General features: G+C 46.0%; 1 protein-coding gene across 1 annotated transcript in view; it reads right to left on the reverse strand.

Annotated features, from left to right (window-relative positions):
- Positions 1–25,882, reverse strand: part of DNAH14 (dynein axonemal heavy chain 14) — a 2,000,441-nt gene that overhangs the window by 1,843,478 nt on the left and 131,081 nt on the right. Inside the window, exons 4-5 of the mRNA XM_069608705.1 lie at positions 25,171–25,286; positions 5,450–5,583 (exon numbers count right to left, since the gene is read on the reverse strand). Coding sequence (XP_069464806.1) covers positions 5,450–5,583; positions 25,171–25,286 — 250 coding nt within the window. The remainder of the gene's footprint in view (positions 1–5,449; positions 5,584–25,170; positions 25,287–25,882) is intronic.

Consider the following 25,882-nt stretch of genomic DNA (forward strand, 5'->3'; position numbering starts at 1 on the left):
ATTTATCTAGGAAATTGTTCATTATTTCTCACAAACCCCTTGCCACCAAAGGCTTGAGGGCTAGTTGTTTAGATTTTCAGAAATGCCAGATATCACATACGACACACTTCTTCGAAGGTTCCAGCGTTTTGAACTGGTCATTATCTAGTAGAAGAAATGTGGCTGTTCCTTTGAACTGATTATTCAAAATTAAGTAATTTGTATATTGATCTGCTTTAGTATAACAGAATATTTAGTAGTTAATTATTGATATCTGCATGCATCTCCAAAATTGATTCCAAGAACAATTGTGCACTATCATTGCAAAGTTATAGTGATAGATGTAATAGATGGGTTTAAAAAATTCAAGGTTTTGCAACTCTTCCATCATTTTAATTAAGAATAGGTCAAAACTAATAAGGTTACTCGCAACCTTATCCCTATGGAAACCATGCCAGTAGAAAGGCCCGTAATTTTCTAACACTTGCAGTAGAAGGGAAAACTACAAAAAATGTGGTTTTTCAAGTTCGACATTGGGCCTCATTACAAGCCTGGAGGTCCGGAAATAAGGGTGCCGGTAGCAGCAAATAATTGCTCCCAGCAGGTCTGACTTTCCAGGGGCACCGGCCCTTGAGGGCATGGTTTACACAGAATCACCGGCACTGTTAGCAAAGGTGCTTCTGTGTCCGGATTTCCGTGGAGTACTATGGGACTCCATGTGAATGGGGACTTAAACTTTCTGCTGCATGATATCCCGGGCCGCCGGGACTCGTAATGTTGTCGTGGCACTGGGATATCAGGCGGTGGAATAGTGTTACGAGTTGGGCAGCAACCAGACGGTTGCACTGGTGGGTGACCGCCGAACTCGTAATGAGGCCCACTGTAACAGTTCAGGTAGGTGAAACCATCAGAATTATTTCAAATTTAAGAGCAGTAGCTCAATGGAACCTGCATGAAAGTTAGATTTGTGAAACAGTCTCAATTTTATGACACGCAATGCGTCTTAAAATTGGTGTCTGTTATTTATACTCAGCAAGCCTTCTGGAGCATGGGGTCTGTAACTGGAACACTAGGGAAACTAGTCCGTGGACAGGGTCGGACTGGGGCATAAGATTGTCTCGGGTACAGATGAAAAAGGAGCCCACAGTTGCAAATGGCAATTCAGTCTTTTGTGACAGACTGTTTAAATAGTGCCGGCGGGGAGTTTTTTGATAAAATGTGATGCAAATTGTGCAATCTAAAGAATATTTATTCAGCTGGAATGGTCAAAACTACTAGCCGCATAGTGAAGTAACTCAAACTATCCCCCAGTGGCCAGAAATGTGTCCCGCTTTGACCAAAAGAATAGGCCCACACTAGCAGTTTCCCTTTTTGATTCAGGCATTTCCCTATTGTCCTATAGGCCAGTCAGTGGATGCAGTCTAATGACAAATGAGCAGCTGGTAGGCAGGAGGGCCACCTTTCAGAAATAAAGTTTACTGCAGCAGGAGACATGCCTGCATGAAACTCTGGATATCAGCTGACATGTATTTTCCTTTAAATTGACACTGGCATTAGAAAAGTGAGTTAATATTATACAGTTCCCAATTGTTACCCCATATTTTATCAGCACAAAACCCATTTGTCTGAAAGTATAATATTGATGACTTCTATGCCCAAAATTGTGCGTAGACAGAATGGGGTTTATTTTCTAAATGAAACCATACTAGAAATCTCCAATGACACTTTTAGATATGCGGTCATATCTGGTGGCTAAGCATTACCACCTATTACCTAAAGTCCTATCTCTAACATTTGGCTTATATTTCACATTGGGGATTACACAGTTTTGGGTGAGTAACCTGATCAATCAATCTGAAGCTCATCTGTCTCTCGATTATTTCCTTTGAGAAACTATGGTGCGATTAAGCAAAAAGAGGCCCTACCCTCCGTCAGGACACCACATAACATCAAGTCCAACACCTGACTCCACTTGACAAGGTCACACACTAATGAATGATTTCCTCTATGATTGGAGACTTAATATTTTTGTTACTATCTTGTTCCAGTACAAACACTCCTCTAAGAGTCTGCTATGTGATATGATCTATATTTAGCATATACCTATATCTGGCCGTTCCTTACTGTGCTGCCCTGACACACCACCCACTAGCAAGCCTTGATTGCTCGACCACTCCTATCCTAGGCAAGTTGAGGAAGCTCAGGGACAGTCAGTTTGCCTACATTTGGGGAGATAACTCTAGCTCTTAAAATGAGGACCGGGTGATACGTCTTAAAACTTGGACAATACTACCAACAACGGATATCGATCCATCTTCCTCTGATATATGATCTAAAGATAAATTTGCTAGAGCATTTTATTTGCTTGACATATGGCATACTGAGGGATGCACCTACAACTCTACCACAACAGGGATATAATTAAATGGTCCAAATACTCCAATTATACTATAGAGTATAGAAGAAGATGGCAACACAGGACCTATATCAATATTCTACACAATGTCATCTTCTTCAGGTGTAATATACTCTCTACTTAGTAATACAATATAAATTGCTGCTTACAATTGTCACAAAAAATGTATATAGCGATAATTGTGTGGCAGATGAATATACTTCATATTCATACCAAAACATTCAATATAACTAAATGATTTCAAGAACTTGAGATACAATTAAAGAAAGCAACTGTGCAGTAAAAAAAGTAATGTGATACAACATACATCCATAGAGAGACCACTTATCAGAGAGCATTTAAAGAAACAACCCCGATTGTATAAAAATGTCTTAGGACGCCCAATATATTTTGACATGACTATAGACCATGTTGTCAGTCTGAAACCTCCATCTTGGTGTAGCGATCTAGAGCCAGATACTGGTATCTCACAGGGTTGGAGAATAGTTCACACCTGAAGTTGCTCTCATGCTGCAACGCTAAACATCTGTAGTAATTCAGACGCCAACATGTTCGTTCCATAAGGGCGGTCTGCGAACTTCCTGAAAGGGCGGGCTAGTTGTACAATACAAGGACTGTCAGCCATTAATCCTGTGCCAAGCTCAGTAAAGGAGATGCACAACCTGTTTTATAAGGGGGGGAGGGCGGTGATCAGAACTCCTATAGTACCTCAATGGTTAATTTTCTAAATTAAACCTCAATTGGTTAAAGTTGAAAGATTAAGATGGGCCTTCTGTATCTTTGTTGATTACATCAGCATGAGTCTGTGCTAGAAATAAAAACCTATACAACTTGACTGAAATGACTATGCAGCCCTTGAGCACTCAAAGTCCTTCCATCGAGAGCAACTGAAACAACCAAAGAAGCCTTGACATCTATTGAAAAGCTTTCCCTTGGATACATCACACATCCTTCTCAACTAGCTCAACTGCACCCGGACTTCACCAATATCCATGCACCATTGAAACTATGAACCAACATAACCAAGCCCTCCACACCCTGGGAAACACAAAAACTCAGACAGTAAATATGCCATCCACAAACAAGAAAAGATCGGGAGAAAAACACAACTAAGAATATTTCACCACCTTGAAAAGTCTTCACTCAGCCCACAGGACCATCATCTCCTCAACCAAAGCACATTACTAGACAGCATCCATAGCAGAAACCTCCAATACAAACATCACCCTCCTCAAGGTTGTGAAACACTGCATCAACCCTCAACCAGCCCCGAGCACCCAAATACAGAGAGATGCTGTGCAATCCACACATTCATCACAAACACATTTGAAATGGTCTATTGCCATGTTAACGACACCCTCCTCACCATAGACATCTCTGCCATTCCACCAAGCCATGTCCCAAGATGGTCAGATTTCAAGACCCCACTAAAACTGACAAAACTCACAAACATTCTCTTATCATTCAAGGTTCTCACTCCTCTCCTCCAGACTATCAATGCCTGCCTCATGCAAGGCATCTTTCCCAGTGCATTGAAAATTGCCCAGACCCTAGCCCTACTAAAAAACGGCAAACTCAACTGGATGACCTAGCAAACTACTGCCCCATCACCAACAAAATGTCCTCCAAATTGGGATTCAATACCACAGTTCCATGGTTTGGCTCCTACCTCACCAACAGACACCAGCTTGCCAGATGGGCACCTGCAGGTCACAACAATGCTCATTGACATTTGGAGTCCCACAAGGTTACATCCTCTCCCCATTGACCTTCAACCTCTACATGGACACACAGGGGACCCCCTTGCCCAAGTTCCACATGAAAATCTATACCTGAAGGTCAAATCCATTGACAGCATTCACCAATTGAAACATTGCATCATTCAAGCATGGATGTCAAGTGCGTACTTGAAACCGAACCTCACCCTCACCATCCTCATCCTGGGAGCCACCAAATTCAAAACTAGCAGACTCAGAAGGATCCCAAAGGTTTCTCCCCTGAAATCGCCCCTAGTGCAAAGTCCCTCAGCTTTACCATCAATTGAAACCTCTTCGTCAAAGAACACATCACCAAAAAAAAAAAACTCTATGGTATCGGCTCTCTCTCCTTTACTGAATCACACCTTTTATTCCCACCTCAGACTTCAAATCAGTCATCAAGGCTCTGGTGCTCTCCCACCTGGATGGTGGCAGCACCCTACTGGCAGGTGTCCCAACCTCTACTCTGGCCCTTCTGGAAACTGTCCAGCATGCCGCAGCATGCTTCATTGCAGGACTGAAGAAATTCAAACATATTTCCCCCACTCTCAAAGAACTACATTGCTTACCCCTCCAAGCTCACAACCATTTCTAGTCAGCCTGCATCACCTAAAAAGTTCTAATGCCCAAGACACCATCAAACCTAGCTGAAAGGATCACTATCTCAGGAGGACAACGCAACACCAGGTGTCAAGAATAACTAAATTGAAATCTAACAGAACAACCTTCCTACGAACAGGCTGGCTCCCTCCCTCCTGTAAGTTAGGAAAGATGTAAAGACCCTGTTCTTCAAGGAACATGTGACTGACAAAGGGGGAAAATGGGGGACCACAGACTGACAAGACCCCCTCCGCCCCCACAACTATGATCTACTCATCTTGATAGGACAATGTTTTGTGGCTTTCTATCTTGAGTTGTCCTATATAAATCACCCACATACATACATAATCAAGCAGGATTACTGCAAATTTCTCCTGCACAGCCTAGTCTGGCATCTATGTATAGCAAAGAAACTACTACCATTGGACGACGAGGCCTGCAAGAAAACAAACTGCCGCTTTTCAAAAACATGTGAATGAACCATGACTGAACAACTCTCAATCAGTTTGAAATGCATAACTTTTATATGAAGAACATAGAATTAGCTATTTTCCACATATTATAAACATCAAAGGGAACACAGCAAAGTTGAATTGTACGAGTTTAAATTAGGGGTCATAAAACTGTTGCAAAAAGCAGTGAAGATGGACTAGCACTTTTGGAGAGAGATGAGACTTGATCAAGAAATGCCAATTACCTTGAGTGGGTTCTTGAAGGTAGTAGTCCTCGTGGTACACTTAGCATACGCAGGCTGCGGCAATACTGTCGGCCAACCCAGTTTACTTCTTAACCTCAATATGTGTGTTATCACGTCATCATCTTCTGGGTCTGCTACAGAAGCAAAAGAATCACGCACAGATACATGAGGTTCAGCAAACGGTCTTTGTACATGTAGGCATCTTTCATTCGAATGCCAGGGCAACATCCCGCAGCTGATGGGGACATGGACATGTTTGATCAAAGTGTCCCCCTGGTGGACCCCATCTGACGTATGCCCTGCATCCTGGCACTATACACAGTATTATGACTGACAAGTCCTTCTACTAATGCATAATTTGCAATGCACATTTCTATTTATATTTTATTCAGTTCGATTCAGTTATCATGACAGAGATTTCAACTTTACTTTACACCCACAGACTACTTGTGATGACTGGAAAATCTACAAATATGGATACTGCAATAATACCATTTTAAGGTATCAAATGTTTTGTTGAATACATATTATTCTTGTTGTTCAATTTACCACAATTGGTATACATTGTCAAGTGCCACAATGATCATGAATATGTATTACTAGTTTACAAAATTGGCAGTAATACTTTACAATGCAGTGATGAGTCCCCATACACATTTTACAGTATACCTCTGAGAATCTATGTCCTTTCGACCTCTAGTGCAAAAATGAAGTTAGTACAGTATTCGTAATATGATGGCAATTCACTATTTGGGGTCAAATATTTTAATTGTTTAAAAGTATTGCCATCTGTCGTCCAGGTCAAACTGATCTTACATACTCACAGAGCAAATCTATTTCTCAGGTAATGCTGATGTTACATGCTCAGGCGTTAGGCAGCAGATCTATCCCTCGGGTATTGCTGACCTCACATGCTCATCTGTAAACAGCAGAGGTAAACCTGAGTGCCTCAATCAGCCATTGCACTCCTCCACCTACAACCACATGGTTCGGGTTGAAAGAACGAGGGAGAAATGTTCTTTTCTCCCCTGAACATTTCCGACTTGGCCCACACCCCTACCCACAATGCCTGCCCCACCCCTAACCCCCTACTTACCTTGCTGCTGACTCGCCGTGTCCCTCCAACGCCTGTTCCCTTTCGGTCCTTTGCTTTTTATTTTTCATCATGACAGCTGCGGGGGGGATCCCCGCAACCCCTGCTCACAATATAGTGAGCAAGGGTGCAGGGGACCCACCCGCAGCCCCAGTAACGAATGTGTGTTGTGGTCAAACGTTTAGGCCGTTCGGAATTTTTGAACGCCTGAAATTCTGCCAAATCACGCATTCAGACTTTATTTTGGCCGATTCCCAACCACATATGTTCATCGGCACAAAAGATGGCAATTACACAGCTCTATTTGAAGGTCTTGCTGGCGGTTCTATATGGTGGGGGGCGTTTGGGAAAGAATTCAAGATTCATGAATCTATTGTGATGAACCCCAAGATGTCATCACTTCTCCCTGAGGCAGAGCCACTTCACATGAGGCTAGGGTGGTGAAGCTGCTACCCGATAGTCCCCCTGGAGATGATACTCAGTGGGAGGATCTCATGGGAAGAGACCTCCCCTCAAGGGAGAACATATACCCACCCTCCACCCATGCCCTATACATCCCTACAGTCCCTAGACCCCTCTTGCACAACACACTCCCATACAGACAATAGACCCGGGAACTTCTATAACATCTGTGAGGTTAACCTAACCAAAAGTAATGGGACAGAGAAGATCATCAAGAGCCCTGAGGGTTTTCCTGACCCAAGTACTGGGACGAGGTGGCCCACAGGAGGAATAAGGACTGACATGAGAGCCACTACTGCAGGTGCGGACGCTGCAGCAGGGTGGAGGCTACATAACAAAAGGGAAACTGAAGAAGAAATTGGTGTCTTTAGCCCGCAACGAACCTTGGAGTTTCGAATTGTGTCCAGAAAAGAATCAGGCAGAGCAGGAAGCAACCTTCCCGCCAGTCCTGAAAAACCGTGAGGTGGCAAGGCAGGGAGAAGCACACCGCCGACCCGAGCCGCTGACGAACCAAGGGAGAAGGAATGCCCGATAGCAGGAAAAACCAGAGAGCTACCCGATCCCAACGGTAGGTACAGGGAAGTTCTGGGACACTTCCTCTGCCCAGTGGCCTAATGAAAAACACTGACCACCAGAGAGAGACACACAGATGTCAGGAACCCCATCAAGGATAGAGGCATCTTCCTCATACCCATACTTGGAGAGAAAGTAAGCCAAGAGAGCCGAACCAGATAGTGAGAGACACAGGGGTCGGGGACCCATATCAAGGAGCGAGGCATCTTCCTTGTATCAGTACTTGGCGAGAAAGTAAGCCAAGTGAGCTGAACCAGAGAGTGAGAAACACAGTAGTCTGGGACCCACATAAAGGAACAAGGCATCTTCCTCTGGGTCATAAACAAGTGGACCCAACCAAACAGAGAGAAGCCAGGGTCAGGGGACCCTTCTAACATTTAGGAACTGTGTATTTGAAGCCACATGAGACGTGGACCAGGGGAAGGTAGTCATTCCCTCTGATGTTTTGAACTGTGAAATAAGCCCAAGAGAAGGCCAGGGGAAAGGAGACATTCTCCCTGGTGTTGTGAACTGTGAAATAATCCTGAGAAAAGGCATGGGGAAGGGGGACATTCTCCTGGTAACCAAGGCCAGTGGAATGGAGTCATTCCCTCTGGTTGTGTTGAACTGTTAGAAAATAGGCAGGGTGTCTGCCGAGGAGAACTCTTTTGAACTTTTGTGTCTTGACCTGGGGAAGACAGCCATTCCCACAGGAAGCAGCAAATACTTGGGAACAAACTTCTACTCTCAGTCCGGAAGAAGGGAGTCATTATTCTGGACCAAGAAGGACTACTTTATCTTTAGTTTAGTATTGGGTATAAGGGCCAGAAGTAGGTTTTATTTGACACAGGACGGTGGACTATTGATTTACACAGACATTCGGACTGAGCCATTGGTCTTTTAGTTGAGGTAGGGAAACCTTTCTTAGAAATGCAGGTTTTCCCTTTATTTTTTTACACATTAAAAGTTTATAGCGACCACTATGTCACCAATGTGCGAGCCTCCTCCATCTGCACCCTTACACTACATACTGCATAGTGAAATACATACTTTTATTTTACCGGGAGATGTGTGTTTCTATATAGTATAGCGAGATGAATATCTAGCAAGGAAAACAAAACACTACTTTTCCAATAGTCAGTTTCATCCATGCAACACTGGCAGAGTTCATCCCATCACTGCTATGCGTGAATCCTTGGAACCAGAGCCATTATTTCACTGGCCCAGGTAGACGCTCTACAAGCCCGGAGAGCCCACACTTGTTGCAATGTTGCAAGTTCACAGCTTTCCGACTATGACATTTTAAGCATGCATGATAACAAGTTACCTATTAATTTTCTCCTTGCAGAGCATTTCCTCATTTAGGATACAAAGTAGTAAATTTGCTGCAAATAAATATTATTTACACATTAACAGGGTTTAGAACGCTTACCTTGAGATGTTCCATTATACTATTCACACACTGACGTAACAGGAGATGTGGGCCCTGCACAGGCAGCACTAAACAGGGATAGGAGAAGGTGACTTTCCCAGAAGGTGGACAGGGCAATGAAGGCTTGATCCAGCCTCAGCCTCTTAAGCCCAAAGTCAGTTGCACCCAAGAACAGCTACCAATCCCCAGCTTGCCCTTATTACAGAACGCAGGTGCAGATGTGCTCACCCCACTAGCCTGGTTTTTGGATGACGCATCTCTCTGACTACAATCTTCTTTTGTAGTTAGGAATTAGGAAATGTTCATTGATACTGAGCTATCATTGACAACTTGGGGCAGCGCTATCGATAAAAGGGTCTTTTTTGTTTGAAAACTTCTATTTTCTGCCTTTCCTAGATTGTCTTCAAGCAATAATATCCTTGGTTCTATCAATTTCTGACAACGCTAACAGCATTTATTTAGACCTACACAATCTATTGATTTTCCATATGCGGGAACTTTAAAATGCAGTGGCTGAGCTACCTATAAAGATGCATTACACTGAGCCAGTTTTGCGCTCTCCTGGCTTTCAGTGGACCAACGTATAAGGTTTAAGTCTTTGTGTGTTGTTCAAATGTCCTCATAATGTTTAAGCCCACTGTTCTAGCAAGATGAAGCTTGCAGGTCTATGTTGAAGCAAGGCCCAAAATCTAAAACCTCTTTTGCCCGTCGAGTGACAATGCTGCACCCTAGCAACCATGGTAGCGGCCACCCCGTGGACAAAAAATTGCCCTTCAAACTAAGGCATAACCAGGGTCACTATATCTTTATGAAAGCCCCGAAGGCTCATATTTTTCTCGTGGCAGCCTGAAGACGCTGGGCTATGTTGTGTAGTTAATTATAGGTGCTTGTTTTTCATGGTTAGAACCAGGAAGCGGTCTATATGCAGTCAGTGTGCTATACAAAACCCTGGTAACATAACACATCAAGCCCAAACTGGGGAATGCCAGGTTCGAGACACAACCATTCATTTTAGTTGTCACATCATGGACATCTCTGAGTATGTACATTTGAGATTATCAGGTACCCTGATTTTGCAATCATTATAGGTGTTAGGCGATCCTCTGCACACCAGTCCGCTACACACCAGAACACTGCTCACATTTCCCCTACACCTCCTCTCACGGTTCGAGGCTCGAGTGATTCGGTGAACCCAAAGGACCGGAAACTCCGTACCAGCTATGGTGTACGGTCTCGATTGCAACCCTTTCTACATTGGCAATTGCCTTGGCGAGCGTATAGCAGAAGGGGCGGTGTTACGTCTCCACGTCGATCACGTGATCCAGAGTGGCGTTCCTCACGTGACCTTGGTGGACGTCACATGACCCAGAGACGGCACATGATCCATAAACGCACAGTATAAAGGTCGGAGAGACAGAACATTGCTTCTCAGCTGTCTTCAGACCCTGTTTGGCGTTACCTATTGCTCCATTGTTACCTTGATCACGGAACTCTACCTCGGACTCCTTCAGCTACCCTTTGTACCTTTGCTTGGAACTGTTTACCTGTTGCCGGACTTTGGACTACATCCTGACTTGCTTTTGGATCATCCCTTGGTACTTCATTGAACTCCTACGCCATTTCCCTTTTGGGAATCCAAGTCACGCCTTCACTCCTACAGGTGGCTGATCCCTCATCCACGCTCTCTTCCGGTCCTACTGTTCCAGGGGCCGCCGCATCATCTGAGTCTCGAACCTCTACTAGATTCCCGGGGTTTTCCTAACACCCGATAGGTAAGACCTTCTAGATCCTTTGATTCACTGAATTGTATTGTGGTTGCCTGGTACTTAACCTCGTTCCTTTTTGACAGCAGCATCAGTGTTCCAGAGGTTCCGTGGATCTGGGAAGTCATCTCCCACCTGTGGCCTCAAAGGTCGTACAGCGGGTTTCTTTTAGTTCCCCTGTACGTCACTTGGGGACGGAGGTCTCATCGGTCTACACGACACTCAAGTCAGAACAATAGGAACTTCTTGGTTCGGTTAACAAAATCCAGTGGCCAACAGCTAGCCTTTGGTTCTAACTGGTATACACATTTCAGGAATAATACTCCCAAATCTTATTCCCAACCCTTGATTTGCTCCACAATTATAATTTGGTTAACCCCGAGAAACTACGAATTTGCCCACACAATATTAGGAACTTGAAAATGGGTTTTCAGAAAAAGATGCAGAAGAAATTCCCATGTACCATATCTATAAAACCGGGTGCATCTATTCCTCAATGGAATATCAATGCATTGCACTTGCAAGACGATATTAAATTGCATAATTATATTAAGGAAAATCTAAAGAAGGGAGTTGTAAGACGTTCCAAGTCACCAGGAGATGTCTTCTTCAGAACACAAAGCACAAGGGGAAGAATTGCGCCTTGTGTGTACTACAGGGAAAAACATTCGATAACAGAGGTACTGTATACCTATGAAGCACTAATTGCAGTACTAATCATCAATTAAGGTTTTTTCAAAATTATGTTTAAAGGGGGTTTATAATTTGGTCCGAATCAGGAGTGGGCACGAAAGGAAAACGGCATGTACTATTAGATATAGTCACTTTGATTATCTGGTAATGCCCCGTGTGTTATGCAATGCCCCAGCCACATTTCCAGATATGTTAGATTCATATATTGCCTACCTAGATTATATAAGACTTTTCTAAATCCATTGGATAACATAGGAAACACCAAGACGTGTTGCCACGTTTAAACAAATATGTTCTGTCTTGCAGCTTGCAATGTTAATGTTTGGAGTGGAACAAGTAACATTTTTGTGTTTTTGCATTTTCAACAATGGGGTTGGTATGTATCCCAGCAAGATTGAGGCAGTGATTTCATGGCCCCCACTGACTTCAGTAAAAGCTGTTCAATGAGTCTTGTGGTTGTTATACTTTTATGAGAGATTTATCAAGGGATGCTCAAGCATTCTGAGCCCCTTTGTACATCTAAGGAAAATAATGTTCCATTGACACAGGGTCAAATGCAAGACTTGTACTAATGAAGACACCTTTTCCATCCACTCCCATACTGCGACATCCAGGTTTGGCTCCAGCACTTTTCGGGTGAAACTGACATATCAAATACGGCTAATTGGGCTCTTCTGTCACATCACAAAGAAATCACATTCCCATTAGGTTGATCCTCACACCCGCTCCCAGCCCCTCCCCCAACTGTTTCACTTGTGTCCTAACGAGCTGGTGGCCAACATCACATGGCAGATGCATTTTCAGGGATCAGATAGTTAGATACTTTGTGTAAAGACAGGGATCCTGAAATCCTTTCGAGAGGAGGTGGAGTTGCTGGAATAACCAAGGATACTTCCTCAGACTTAATTCACAAAGTGAAGATGGAAGTCAATCTTGTATGAGAACAACCCTTTTATTTTTATACCTGCAAGTAGGTCCATACTAATGGCATTGGACTGTGTCTCTGATGCCACAGTTGGAGATCACCCACGAATTACAAAGACCGTGGAGCTGATATGATATGGCATTTATAAGTGTTTCAAGGCGGGATGAGGCAAGGAAGGGCGCACAGGAGGGAAGACAGACACCGATCTTACTTGGCCAGGTAACATTGAGATCGCGCACGTGCGGGGGGGGGGGGGGAGCGAGGGAGGGGGAGAGGGGGCAGTGCAGTATATGGGAATGACAGTAAAATGAATACAATTAAAAAAGCAATAAGTAAAAGTCTAGCCAGCTGGTTGCAAGTGCAGGAAAGTGATGAAGGCGTCGTGGTTTTTTAATGGGCGCAATGGGAAACGGAGGTGTAAAAGACAGGCGTAATGCTTTTACGCCTCCATTTCACACTCCAGCCCATTTTTTTTTATGAACACAAGGTGTAGAAGGGGCATGAAGCAGAGTTTACATCTCTGGAATCCGCCTCTATGTAGCGCCTGCTAAAATGCAGGTATATTCTACAAAAATCCTTTAGTGAGCGCTGCTGCAAAGCATCATTTTTGTGCAGTGTTTAATTTGTTTACAAGACAGATCATATAAGGAAAGAGTAAAGGCCATTTTGAGGTGCTGTGAGAGTCAACTGCAGCCCATGCCGATCTTTCTTTCACTTTATTGTTAATATTAGCCGTAAAATGGCTCAAAGCTTTGAGCGCCCGCTGCTGTAAATCTGGTGTAATCTGCAGGTTGTAGTTTCGAACCTCAGCAAGGACAAATCAGCACTTCATCCTTCAGAGGTTCATAAATGAGTATCAACATCGATTGGGTGATATTGCATGTAAATATGTTCTATATAAAGCGCTTTGGGCGAAAGTGCTATATAAATAACACATATAATTATCAATATTACATATATAACAAAACAATAACATCACTTAGCAGAGAATTGCCTGCCTTGGGACAATGCAATAAGGTATTGTAGCACGCATCTGTACACATTATTTCCTGCCAAAAGTCTACGGTCAGTCTTTAGAATCCTTCTTTTGCAATACCATTCAACGATACAAATCACAACAAGGCGGGAGGATAGAGTGAGGGTTAAGTGCTTGCCCCAGACATCCGTGTGCAAACAGCAAACGTTGGTTAGAATCTAGCCATGATTAACGCATCCCTTCATCCTACTGTCATTGATAAATCGATATTATTAAATTTGGTATTTGTAATAGCTATTATTACAGGGTTCAGAAGAGCAAGGATATGAAGCCCTGTATAGAAAAAGCGATGTAAGGAACAAGTTACTTACCTGTAACTGTTGTTCTCCAGCATGGGTCTGGCATGAATTCACATGCTCATGAATATTCCCCGTCGTCAGGCTGGCAATCCTCGGTAAAGAAAAAATCAGTTTCAGTTTCGTTTCTGAACTGACTTTCTACTAGTAACCAATCACTGGTCTCTGGGACATACTGCCTCCAGCCAATGACTGCCCTCTACCTAAGCCCCTCCTCTGACAGCTATCTTCAGATTTGGTAGCACGTAAAGTGGCAGTAGGACCAAGAGAAGAGCCGCATAGGGGTTGGAGGGAGGGTTCGCATGTGAATCCATGCCAGACCCATGCTGGAGAACAACAGTTAAAGGTAAGTAACCTGTTCCCTCTCCAGCATGGGGTCTGGCATGGATTCACATGCTCATGAATACAAGAATACATAGCAGTACACACATGCACAACCATGGGAGGTGGTAAGGCTCAACATCAAGCATTTCAACAACTCAACATTAAGCATCTCTTACCTCCTCACCAGGCTCACCTTCAAGCGCAGCACTGCCTGGCCGACTCTGGACTCCTCCCTGGAATCCCGGTCGACGCAGTGGAATCTCGTGAAGGTGTGAGTCGACCTCCGCGTAGCAGCCCTGTAGATGTCCAGCAGGGGCACACCAGACTGGAACGCCGTAGTACCAGCAATCGCTCTGGTTAAATGGGCTCTCGGACGGCCGGGCAATGGTCGGTTTGCCAACCGGTGACAGTGCATGATGCAGCCGGCGAGCCATCTGGAAATGGAAGCCTTCGAGAGGGCCTTCCCTTGGTTCACAGGGCCAAAGTTCACAAACAGCTGTGATGTCTTCTGAAAACTCTTTGTGCGGTCCACGTAGAACTTCAGCGCTCTAGCTACATCCAGCGAGTGCAAAGTCCTCTCAGCCGGTGATGAAGGCGACCGGAAGAAAACAGGTAACACCAAGGGCTCGTTGAGATGGAAGTCTGATTGCACCTTGGGCATGAAGGAGGGGTGCGTCCTCAGCACTACCCTCGTCTCGTGGAATGTCAGGTATGGAGGTTTACAGGAGAGGGCCTGGATCTCTCCCACTCGTCGTGCGGAGGTGATGGCCACAAGAAACGCTGTCTTCCACGATAGGAACTTCAGCGGTGCCGAATGCAAGAGCTCGATTGGGGGACCCATGAGCATGGTCAGCACCACGTTGAGCTCCCACGCCGGGGCCGGAGCCTAGCCTTCACCGGCAGGAATGAGCTGAACAGTCCTTTCATGACCTCCTTCACCAGGCGGTGAGACCAAGGCAACGACTGCCCGGGTGTTCTGGTGTAGCGGGAGATAGCCGCCAGATGGATCTTGATGGAGGCATGTGCCAGCCCCACCTTGGCCATCGACAGCAAGTACAGCAGCACTTGAGGGGCTGTAATCCATAGAGGGTTGATCTTCTGTGCATGGCAGCAGACAGAGAACCTCTTCCATTTAGCTCCATAGCACTTAAGAGTTGAGGACACCCTGGCCTTTGCTAGGACCTCCTTGCAGTCCGCCGGGATATCGTAGCCTCCGAACTCTAGTGCAGCGATCCTGGGTCGTGTTGTAGCATGGCGCCTCCTTCCCTGGTGAGAAGATCCGCGCTCGTCAGCAATTTGACTGGGGGCGACCCTGGCAAGTCCAGAAGGTCCGGGAGCCATATCGGCCTCAGCCACGCTGGTGTGATGGGGATCATCCTGCACCAGGCCCGGCTGAGTTGACTGATGAGTCGCAGAAGCAACAGCAACGATGGGAATGCATACAGGAACAGGCCGTCCCAGGGGAAGGAGAATGCATCGTCCATGCTCCCCGGCTGGGGAAAGCTGCTGGCGAACCTCTGCACTTGGTGTTCGTCGCCGTCGTGAAGAGATCTATCTGGGGATTGCCCCATCGTTGGAATAGTAGATCCAATTAATCCTGCCGGAGTTCCCACTCGTGGCACGAGCGCAGCTCCCTGCTGAGTGAGCCGGCAACAGTGTTCTTTACTCCTGCCAGGTGGAAGGGTACCAGGAACATCCCCTGGGTGACGGCCCAGTGCCACAGATCCTGTGCTTCCTTGGATAGGGCTGGGGATCTGGTGCCCCCCTGCTTTCAGATGTAGAACATTGTGGTGGTGTTGTCGGTGAAGATTCGCACCACTTTGCCCTTGAGGAACGGAAAGAAGGACCTGAGGGCCCAGAACATGGCCCGCAGCTCCAGCACGTTGATGTGCAGAGACCTCTCCTCCGGGAGCCAAACGCCTCTTGCGTGGAGCTCTCCGGTGAGCTCTCCCCATCCCTCCAGGTAGGCGTTCGTCATCACCGTTTCCTGGTGCGCTGGGGTCTGGAAGTCCATGCCCACCGCGAGATGCACGCGGGTGCCCCACCACCGGATAGCATGACGGAAAGTCTTGTTGAGTGGGATCTTGTCTTCGAAGCTTCCCGCCGCTTGCATCCAACGGGCATCGAGGAACTCCTGCAGTGCTCGCATCCACAACCTGCAGACGCACGAGGTAGATGCACAATGACATCATGCCGAGCAGGGACTTGATGGCCCTCACCCTGGCCACTTCCATGGTCAACATCCGTTGTACCTTGCCCAGGATGGCCCTTGTCCTTTCCTCCGACGGTGAGGCCAACCGCACTGCTCCCAGGAACGGGGCGTTCTGCAATGGTACCAAGTGGGACTTCGCAAAGTTGATCGAGAATCCCAGTTTTGTGAGCAGGCGGACAGTCTTCGTTGTGTGGTCGACGGCAAGTTCTCTTGACTTTGCTTGGATGAGCCAATCGTCCAGGTAGGGGTATACGTGGATCCACTGCAGGTGCAGCCACACTACCACCGGTGCCAGGCACTTGGAAAGACCCTTGGAGCCGACTTCAACCCGAAGGACAGGGCCTTGAACTGGTAGTGCCGCCCTTGGACCACGAAACGTAGGAACTTTCCATGTCCTTTGTGTATGGGGATGTGAAAGTAAGCATCCTCCAAGTCCAGTGACGATAGGAAGTCACTTTCCTCTAGCTTCTTTCCCTTGCTGTCCAGCGGTGAAGTGGAGGATTCCACTGCCGCTTTCTTCTTGGCTGCTGCGGAGACTATGCAATCCGGGGTCAGTTGTGCCCTGAGGCACATAGGAGCATAATCAGGGACCCGGCACTTCTTCTCTTACCAGTCTCTCTTCGCAGGGGCCATGGAAGGGTTCTTCAGAAGGGACAGACCCTCGTCCCATATGTCGTCCAACAGAGGGACTGAGTACGGTTTTCCTCCTTGCTTCCCGTCGTTGGTAAAGAAATCCCTCTTTCTTTTGTTCCTCGGGGCACAGCTGGAAAAGCTCTGAGGCTCAAGCGATCATGGCATGATGGGAGCCAATATCTTCAGGGGGGGGGTGGAGACTGGGCAGGAGGCGACGGGAGATCCATTCCGTCGTTGCCACCATCATCAGTCCCTGTCGTCGCCCTCTCTGCCCTCATCTCCGTCTCGTCCTTCGGAGGAGGGTATGGGGGTGAAGGCTGGAAAGGTGTGGGAGGATGGACTCGCCTCCGCTTGCTCGGTGGGCTCCCTGACGGTCCAAGCACTGCTGGATTGTCCGCTGGGGGTAAGGGCAACCTCATCCTTATCTCCGGACACAGGGTCTGCAAAGCCATCAAGATTGCTCCTGAATTGTCGTGTGGCGTAGACATTGGTTGCGACGAGAGCAACGGCTGGGGAGCGGGCTCCTCCGTTTCCTCCACGGCCTGCGGCTCCTCGTCGGCTCCACCGTTGCTCTCTACGTCCGCCTCGTCGGGATCCTTCCCGTAGGTCCTGACCTCCTCGAACTTCTTGTCCAGGATAGCTTTGACGCCAGCCAGCTCATCCTCGGAGGTGGCATCTGTGTCCGTTAGGGCTACCAAGCCCCCCTCCTCGTCCCAGGGTTTGACGGGGGTTTTCTTGATAGGCTGAAAAGATGTTTTCCTCCGGGGTGGCAGGGAATCTCTAGGCCCGGAAGTCATCCCCACTGGGTTAGCCTCCGCAGGCTTCGACAGGGCCGCCACGACTCCTTCAATTAAGCCCTTCGCCGGGTGAATCAGGGCCTTCATGAGCTTGGGTGCGTCTGAGGCCTTCACCTTAGGGGGAGGGTCCCCATCTCGCCCCCTCCATCGGGATCGACCGGGGCTTTTCCAGAAGCTTACCCGGGTTCTCCGACTTCCTTTTCGCCGAGCCAGAGTGTTGGCTCATGGATGATGGCATCTGTGACATTGAGCCCTGCCTGGCAGTCGAGGAGCCCGAACCAACGGCGCTCCCGGTGCCTGCAGGCTCGCAGTGCTTTGCCTTTTGTTGGGCCCCCATCGCTGGAGCACCCTCAAAGGTCTTAGAAGGCTGCTCAGACTACTTCTTCTCACCTGCTGCTGGGCTCTTTGCCTCCAGCCAGTCAGCGAGTCGTTTACCACTGTCCTTCATTGTCCGGACGGACATGTTTTTGCAGAACGAACAGTCCTCCTACATGTGCAACTTGTCGGCGTGTAGGCAGTAGAGGCACCGGGAGTGCTCGTCCTCCTTAAAGACGTTCTGCAGTCCACATCCTGGGCAGTTCCTAAACAGTTTGGATCCAGTAGGCGTCGAATCTCCTTTGTCCTGGGCCATGTCCGAATTGGGGTAGGCCTCAAAGATCTTACGGAATCCTCCAAGAAGTGTATTCGACGAAAATCTGCCCTTGAGGGGCGTAGAAATTTCCAAAACAGGTCCCTGCTGATCGGAAGAAGAATCAGTGGAGCTTGAGGCTCGAATTGACCGAAAAAATAAGAGTAAACTCTTTGAAAAAACGCAATACGCAGTAAAAGCGTGAGAGCTACAGCACAAGGACTCCCAACACTTAAACGTGCAGTAAAAATCTGAAGATGGCTGCCAGAGAAGGGGCTTAGGTAAAGGGCAGTCATTGGCTGTGGGCGATCTGCGGTTTCTTTACTTGAATGTGGATTTAGATGTCATGTCAGTTTAATGTTTATTGCCAATTAAATGTAATAAGGCACAATTAAATGTTCTGTTGTAACCGTGATGGGCTTGGGCAAAAAGATTGGAGGTTTTGCTACTGTAGCTTCTGATGGACCACATGTCAAAATATCAATGTCCTCTATAGGTCCTGCAATCCATCAATCCAAATTCACCATTTAGTCACAACTCTGCGTCAATTGTGTAAATCTTACATTGCTACACATCTTGCAGGATACAAAGAGGCAATCCTTAAACTCTATCCTGGCTTTGATATAACCAAATCCAACTTTCACGCAACATATCTCCACTCTATACTCTCACCATCGTAAACTATCTTCTACTCTCTCGGCCATGCTGTCGCCTTCAAACTGTATCCTCATCTCTCTCTACTAAGGATCCTGCCCTCACTTAATCTGTCCAAATGCCAGGACACTCTTAACCTTCCCCCCACTACACCTTCCTTTTCCCACCATGCAATTCCATTAGATTCACACACTCTTCTCTTGCATTGGCTTGTTTTCCGTCCTTCACGTTTGGATCCCACTAACAGGACAGCTAATTCTTGGTGTGCACAAGTGGACCCCTTCTCCCCATAAGCCAACAAAGAGCCTGCATCTATACAATTATTCTATCTCTCATCGACCTCTACCTCTCTTCCGGTACTCGACCAGCATGCTTCAAGGTAGCCACTGTATTAATCATCTTCAAGGCATCTCATGCGAATCCTAACTGCCCTGCCAACTCTCGGACAGTCTCTACCCTCCCCCACTAATGTAAAATCTTGCAGCAAGTGGGCGTCAACCGGATCAATAATTACCTTTATACTAATGATCTCTGCCATGCCCTTTAAACTAGATTCTGCAGCAGGCATTCTACTGAGACTGTATTGACCCACGTCACTGACTTCCTCTCATCTGCTCATCACTCCAAGCGAACCTCCATTCTCATTCTCCTGGACATCTCCACTGACTTTGACCCCGTCGATCACCCATCTCTACTGATAGCTCCCTGTTGAACCTCGGAACCCAGGGCTCTACTCTTACCTTGACTGTCCCCTTCCTCTCGGACTGATCCTTCTCCATTTCCTGTAACATGGGCACCACTGAATCTACTCTTCACCCAGTAGGTGCTCCCAAGGCTCTGTCCGAGGCCCCCTGCTTTTCAAACTCTACTACTTCCTTGGTAAATGTATCTTCTTGTTTGAATGTACCTTTCCCCCTTGTTCCGCCAACTCCCAACTTTTCTCTCCAACTGCCCCGGTGCCACTCCTCATTGGATGGCATTTTACTGCCTAATGCTCAACTCTTCTAAAACTGAAGTCATCGCCCGGCTGCATGCCCGACCTGCCTATTTGATCCCTCATCCATTTCCATTCCCCTGGCCTCCATTCGCCTTCCTCCAAGGCTCGTGATCTTGAGATTTTCTTGAACATAATCTTGAACTCCAGCACTTATCTCAACAATCAGTGCCACCAGCAGGAGCCACAACATCTGGAAGATCTTCTCTCTCCTTAACTATCACTCTGCCAAAACCCTTCTATCTACCCGTGTCCTTACCCGCATGGACTACCACTCAAGTTTCCTCACCACTCGTCTGCTCCACTAGACAAAGTCCTTAACTATACCACAATGACCTTCTACAATATGCCATGTTTCTCCCTCACCTCTCTTCACTTCCTCCATGCTGGCCGGTTATCATGTATAACTAGCCCCTCGACAAGCTTCTTCTCCTCATCTTCAAATCTATTCTTGGTCTTGCTCCCCTGCATCATCCCTTGCATCCCGCTGCTCAACTACTCTATCCCTACAATCTAGCACCCACCTCAATCTGCCTATCCCTCGCCAGTCTTGTAAACACTGCCATTTCCTTTTCCTTCGCCCCCTTCCCTCCTCCTCTGAATTGCAACTTCCTTCCCTCCGATATTAAAAACACCACCAAAATTGACCAATTTAAACTAGTTCTCCTGTACCTTAGGAGCGCACCCACACTTCTGCACAAAATTAATCTCTCCTTAATCCTCACTACCTGTAATTACTGCACTTGTCACCCTCACCTATCATCCCTCCCTCAACGTCGGAGTAGATATCCTACTAAGAATGTTTACCAGGCCAGTGTGGCCTCTAGGTTATAAGCCAACTAGACAATGCTTGCCTTCCAAAGGCACCTGACTCAGGACTGCCCAGATGACTGTTTGAATTCTGATATAAACACATGCCGTACTTACTAAATGCAAATACAAAAACTACTACATAGTTCTTTAGGCATCTACGGAATTGTTGGAAGTCTGACTGAAGCTGGAGTTCTCAAGATTTCCAGAGAGCATAGCCTTGTGTGGGGTGTTCTCACCCTGAACCATTGATATGTGAGCACCTATACATTTCAGATAGGCCAGTCTTTTTGGCGTCAAGCTTTTTTGGATAGGTAGATAATCTGACACCCTTCTGTGCAGCACATTGTTGTCAAGGCAGAGAGTCTTGAAGTGGGATCATTTCCAGACCAGGAGCAAGCACCAGACCGGACAGTCCGGGTTGATATGTAGATCAAATGTAACGTGGGTCCCATAATACCATCATCTCTGAAGTCAGAACATGGTATATTTAGTTAGCCAAGTGTAACAGATGTTACACTGATTCAGTCGCAAATTGGCAACTGCCAAGGACAGGCATTCCTAGAAATGGAAGGATTCACTGCATTTGATGTGTGCGATGGAAAGCAGGCTTTGTAAGTTAGCTTGTGAGATGAAGGACACATTTCCATAGAGCATGATCCCTGGGTCCTACACATTGTGCACAAATAACAATGACTGCACTTTGATATTCCAACCCCCACTCGTTTTCCTTTCAATGTTGTTTCTATGCCTGGGCACATTACGTACAAACAGAAATCTATTTGTTGTGCCTCTGGTGTTCAATTTAGATATGAATGTCAATTTGAATCAGTCATACACTGTTCCGTGTGTGTTCTGTGCTGCTGGCCCTTTGGTATTATAGTAGTTACAATATATTATTAGTTCTCTTTTTAAAAAACCTTTACATATGTGCCAGTGATATTTCTTTGTACTTGTTTCCTGCAAAGGAAAAGTGCTTCACTTGGAAGCATTGCACAAAGGCCATATTGAGGGCTGGAACAGGACCACAGCTTTGTGCTTAAAGTCCTGACATAGTACTCAAAACATAAAACTGTCTGGTGGGGTCAGAGAGCTGGAAGCAGTAAATATGGATTGCACAAGAAATACTTTGAATGCATCTTTGGTAAGAACAGTGTGTCCGGCCATATACAGCTACGCAATCTAGTGGTAACAGGTGGTTGCAAATTATTGGGGAGGAAGATGTAGTACACCCCCAAGATTCAATTCAGGCAGTTTTGAAAAACACTGTTTGGTTTAAAGAACTTCATGAAGGACCTCTACTAAATCTCGTTTAAGGGTTCAATGTCCCCCAATATGATTGCCTCATTGACTGTGAAATTCCCAATAGCCATCGGCTGTATAGAAATTACCACAATCTCCATTTCAGAATCTTCTAACAAACCTAACAGGCCATTTTACGAAAATGGGTTGACTTTGCCCATACACCCGCCATCCATAGTTATGACGAGCTGGTATGCCACTACCTGGAGGAGTGGGCCATTCCTCCTGTCGGATTGCTAAATCTGCACATTACAGAACATCCAGCCGAGGTGTCTGCTGGTGGAGGAAAACACTTCTTCATGAGGTTGTCTCCAACCAACAACACCCAACCCTCTGACTCAACTGGTAAGGTAAGCCAAGTCATTCCTACAGTGCCATCCGAACTCCACCGGTACCATAATATCCAAATGGATTATGGTGCCAGAAAGTTCGAGACACATAGAAGCTACAGTTAGGTTTATGTATTAGTAGTACACTCACAACATAACTTAATTGCTTCTTCATGCTTCGGCTGGAATTAAACCAGTACTCAGTTTATGGAATTCTCTCTGGTGATCTGGACGGCCACTGCTGGGGCTCCCTAATGCCAGACGCTGAGTTGGTGCATCCTGGGGTGCAGTGCCCACCACCGGGAAAGTAGCCGGGAAGCACCCCCACCACGAGTTGGAGCACTTGTCTCCCTCTGAACAACAGCAGGGCTTTCAGCCAGCGCTGCAGCAGAGTGCACGGCATATATGAATCGATAAATGCTGAGAACTGGCCACACATGGACTTCTTCTCATTTGCCCTACACAGTTGGCCAAATGTTTGAAGAAACACAGCATGCCCTCATCTAAGCAAAATATTATTTGGATTCAAAACAGTCTCTATTAGGACTTATTTCTCAATCAGTTCCAGTTTAGACTAATGAGCTTGTTCAACCATGCTCTGACAATGTACCATTAATCACCAAATGCTTGTATTTCCTTTATGATATGAAATTTTATTTCTATCGGGCTCATACACAAGTGTTTCACTTTAAACATCTGACAGAGTTCTGTGTTTGCCTCCCTATTAATAGGAGACTTCTCCCACTGTACTGAACACTGCTACTGAAACAGCACTGCTAAAACAAACATAATGCTAATTCTGACCTCTCTGAAAACTTCTAATATCGAATATCCCGTTCACGACCATAACCTTAGAGAAAATAACCACTGACCAACACATAGGGACTCATTACACGGTAGGCAGAGGACCAAGGTGCTGTTAGCACCTTGGTCCATGCCGGTAAAATACTGGCACCGCCTTGGTGGAAAGGGGAATTACCGCCCTATTCCAAGGTTGGCGGGGCGGTAATTCCCCCTTCCCCCATTGCCCTTCCCCATTCCCATTTTTGCCCCATAGGGCTCTATGGGAATGGGGAAGTCGCTAATTACGGTTGCGCAAATTGCGGTACCGTAATTAGCACCCTGGTCCCTTTGCGGGTTGGTTTTTAACGCATGCTAAACAGCAGGCGTTAAAGTACCTACCCGGAAAGGGACCTCGTAGTAAGACAGTAAGGGTTAACGGTCACCGGTACCATTATCGGTGACCGTTAACCCTTACCGCCTTCCGTGTAATGAGGCCCATAATCTACAGTGAAGAGGACCAGGCATCCCATAAAAACCAGTCAAGATTCCATCCAAACAGAAGGCTAGAAGCTAGCCTCCTTTTCATGAAAAAACAAATATTGAACTCACTAGACAAAAACATACCCAACAGACACAATGTGCTCCATCTCCATGACCTATACACATTTTACGATACTGTCGACCAATATCACAAACATTCAAGTCAGAGATGGGTATAGACGAAGAGCCTTCAAATGGATATCCAACTACCTGTAAGACTGCCCGTCAGGGGTAGAGACCAGCAATTTCAAATCCACCCCCTCCAGTGACGTGCCGAAGATCACATGGGTCCTTTATCTCATCATGGCTGTGCAACCCAACAATTGGCAGATGTAATTGGTCCCATCACATGCTTGTTTCAGTTATACGCGGACGATTCTGAATCCGTGATTCCACAATAATAACGAAGATTACTGACCCCCTTCCAGAAAATCGAATATTGGACCACTGATACCAACCTCTACTTGAACGTATCCAAGACAGAAATCATCTTTTTTGGGCTAGCTACCCATACCTTATTGCCATAACCTATTGCCAATAAACTGGAAAATCATCCCATAGCTAGAAATGGCATGTAAAATTGTAGTGGCCAGATCCCTACTTCTCTGTTGCCTTGATTATTACAATAGCCTATGTCTGGGACAAAATGTACCAACTCCAACTAATCTGAAGAAGGAGGTCAAGCCTCAGTGGAGAACTAAGCCTTGGACATGTAATGGTCAGAAATTTACATGTACACTGAAACTCTAATTTAGGGGCTAAAGCGACTATTGTATACGGTAATCTCTTATATGCCTCTCCGATCCCGCAGTTTTAATCACCACTTCTAACATGCAGAGAATGATTTTAGTTTTTAATATTTAACAGTGGTGCACGTTTAACAGGAAAGGCGGCTGTCAGTTCATCAGAGCACATCGATCTGAGAATATGTTCATGCTACAATCTTCACATTCTGAGTGCCACTCTATCTCTGGCAGTGAAACTGCATGCCTTCAGCGGCAGCCAATCAACACAGGAGATCAGACAATACATCACAAGGACAGAAACTAAAAAAACAACATTAGCACATGGGAGCTAAAATAGGTGCAACTGGTTTATTACACATTGCACCAATCTTGGTTAGCCCCTTTCTGTATTGAAATAGGGGAGTAAAGCTGATCAGCCAGCACGTAAACACAAGGATGACAGTGGTGTTGAAAACCACAACACTACATGCCCATATTAACCCATATATTGAAAGGCAACCAGAAAATGTTTTATCTTGGTCCAGGAACTTCTAATTTCCAAAGCTGAAAGCAGAGAAAAAAAAACAGCTAACGGATAAAAAACATTTTGTGCTGATTTATTCTTGTTGCGGCAAAGGACTGAGAGTCTGCAGAAAGACCCAACTCACAATACATGCAGATAATTAGTTAAATGATTCAAGTTGTTCCCTTGATTATAAACCTTGGGAAGGAGCTTACCACCAATATCCATCTTCTGCTGGGATAGCTTCTCATGACTCAACAGTGCAGTAAGCTTCCCTTGCTGAGCAGCCATCCCTGTTGGGTTTACCATTCCCAATTTCAATTTTAGAGAGCTGTAATTTAAAAGAAACATTTTTAAATTAGAGAGAAACTGAGAAGCTATTTAAATTGATAGAAAAAGTAACCATCTGAAAGAGTAAAGAAGTTCTTGTTCAGCGCGATCTGAATGACACCTGGCCTAGTAGGATCGTTGTCCGTCTTCCCCTTATCATATCATATCATACAAAGGGAATTATACACCAGTACTAGTCTTCATGCTGTCTACGACAATCAGGAATTCCTCCATCATGCAAAATCCACCTGCAAGCCTCAAATCCGCACTTGCTCAACAGACCTCCATCTTAAAATTTGTATATGCCGACCAGGTGTACCCTCTCACCTCCCGCCAATCAGAATTACTGTGTGCCATTGGGGGCAGAGGAGATTGGAGCCAGGTTGGCGGTGGGGGGAGATAATCCAAAATCTCCCTAAACACAATGGAGCTCATTTTAATTAAATTTGTAATTTCTCTGCCGCCAAATTTTGTGCAGGGCAAAAAGGGTGGTATACACGCTGACTTTTGCATTTCACTTTTGCACTCAGCTTAATCGCATGCCCAGCGGTGCTCACAATTACAATTAAACTGGGTAGGGTATAACTGTAATTGTAC

This window comes from Ambystoma mexicanum, chromosome 4q, assembly GCF_040938575.1.
Source record: "Ambystoma mexicanum isolate Mex_15411 chromosome 4q, UKY_AmexF1_1, whole genome shotgun sequence".
Taxonomy (NCBI): domain Eukaryota; kingdom Metazoa; phylum Chordata; class Amphibia; order Caudata; family Ambystomatidae; genus Ambystoma; species Ambystoma mexicanum.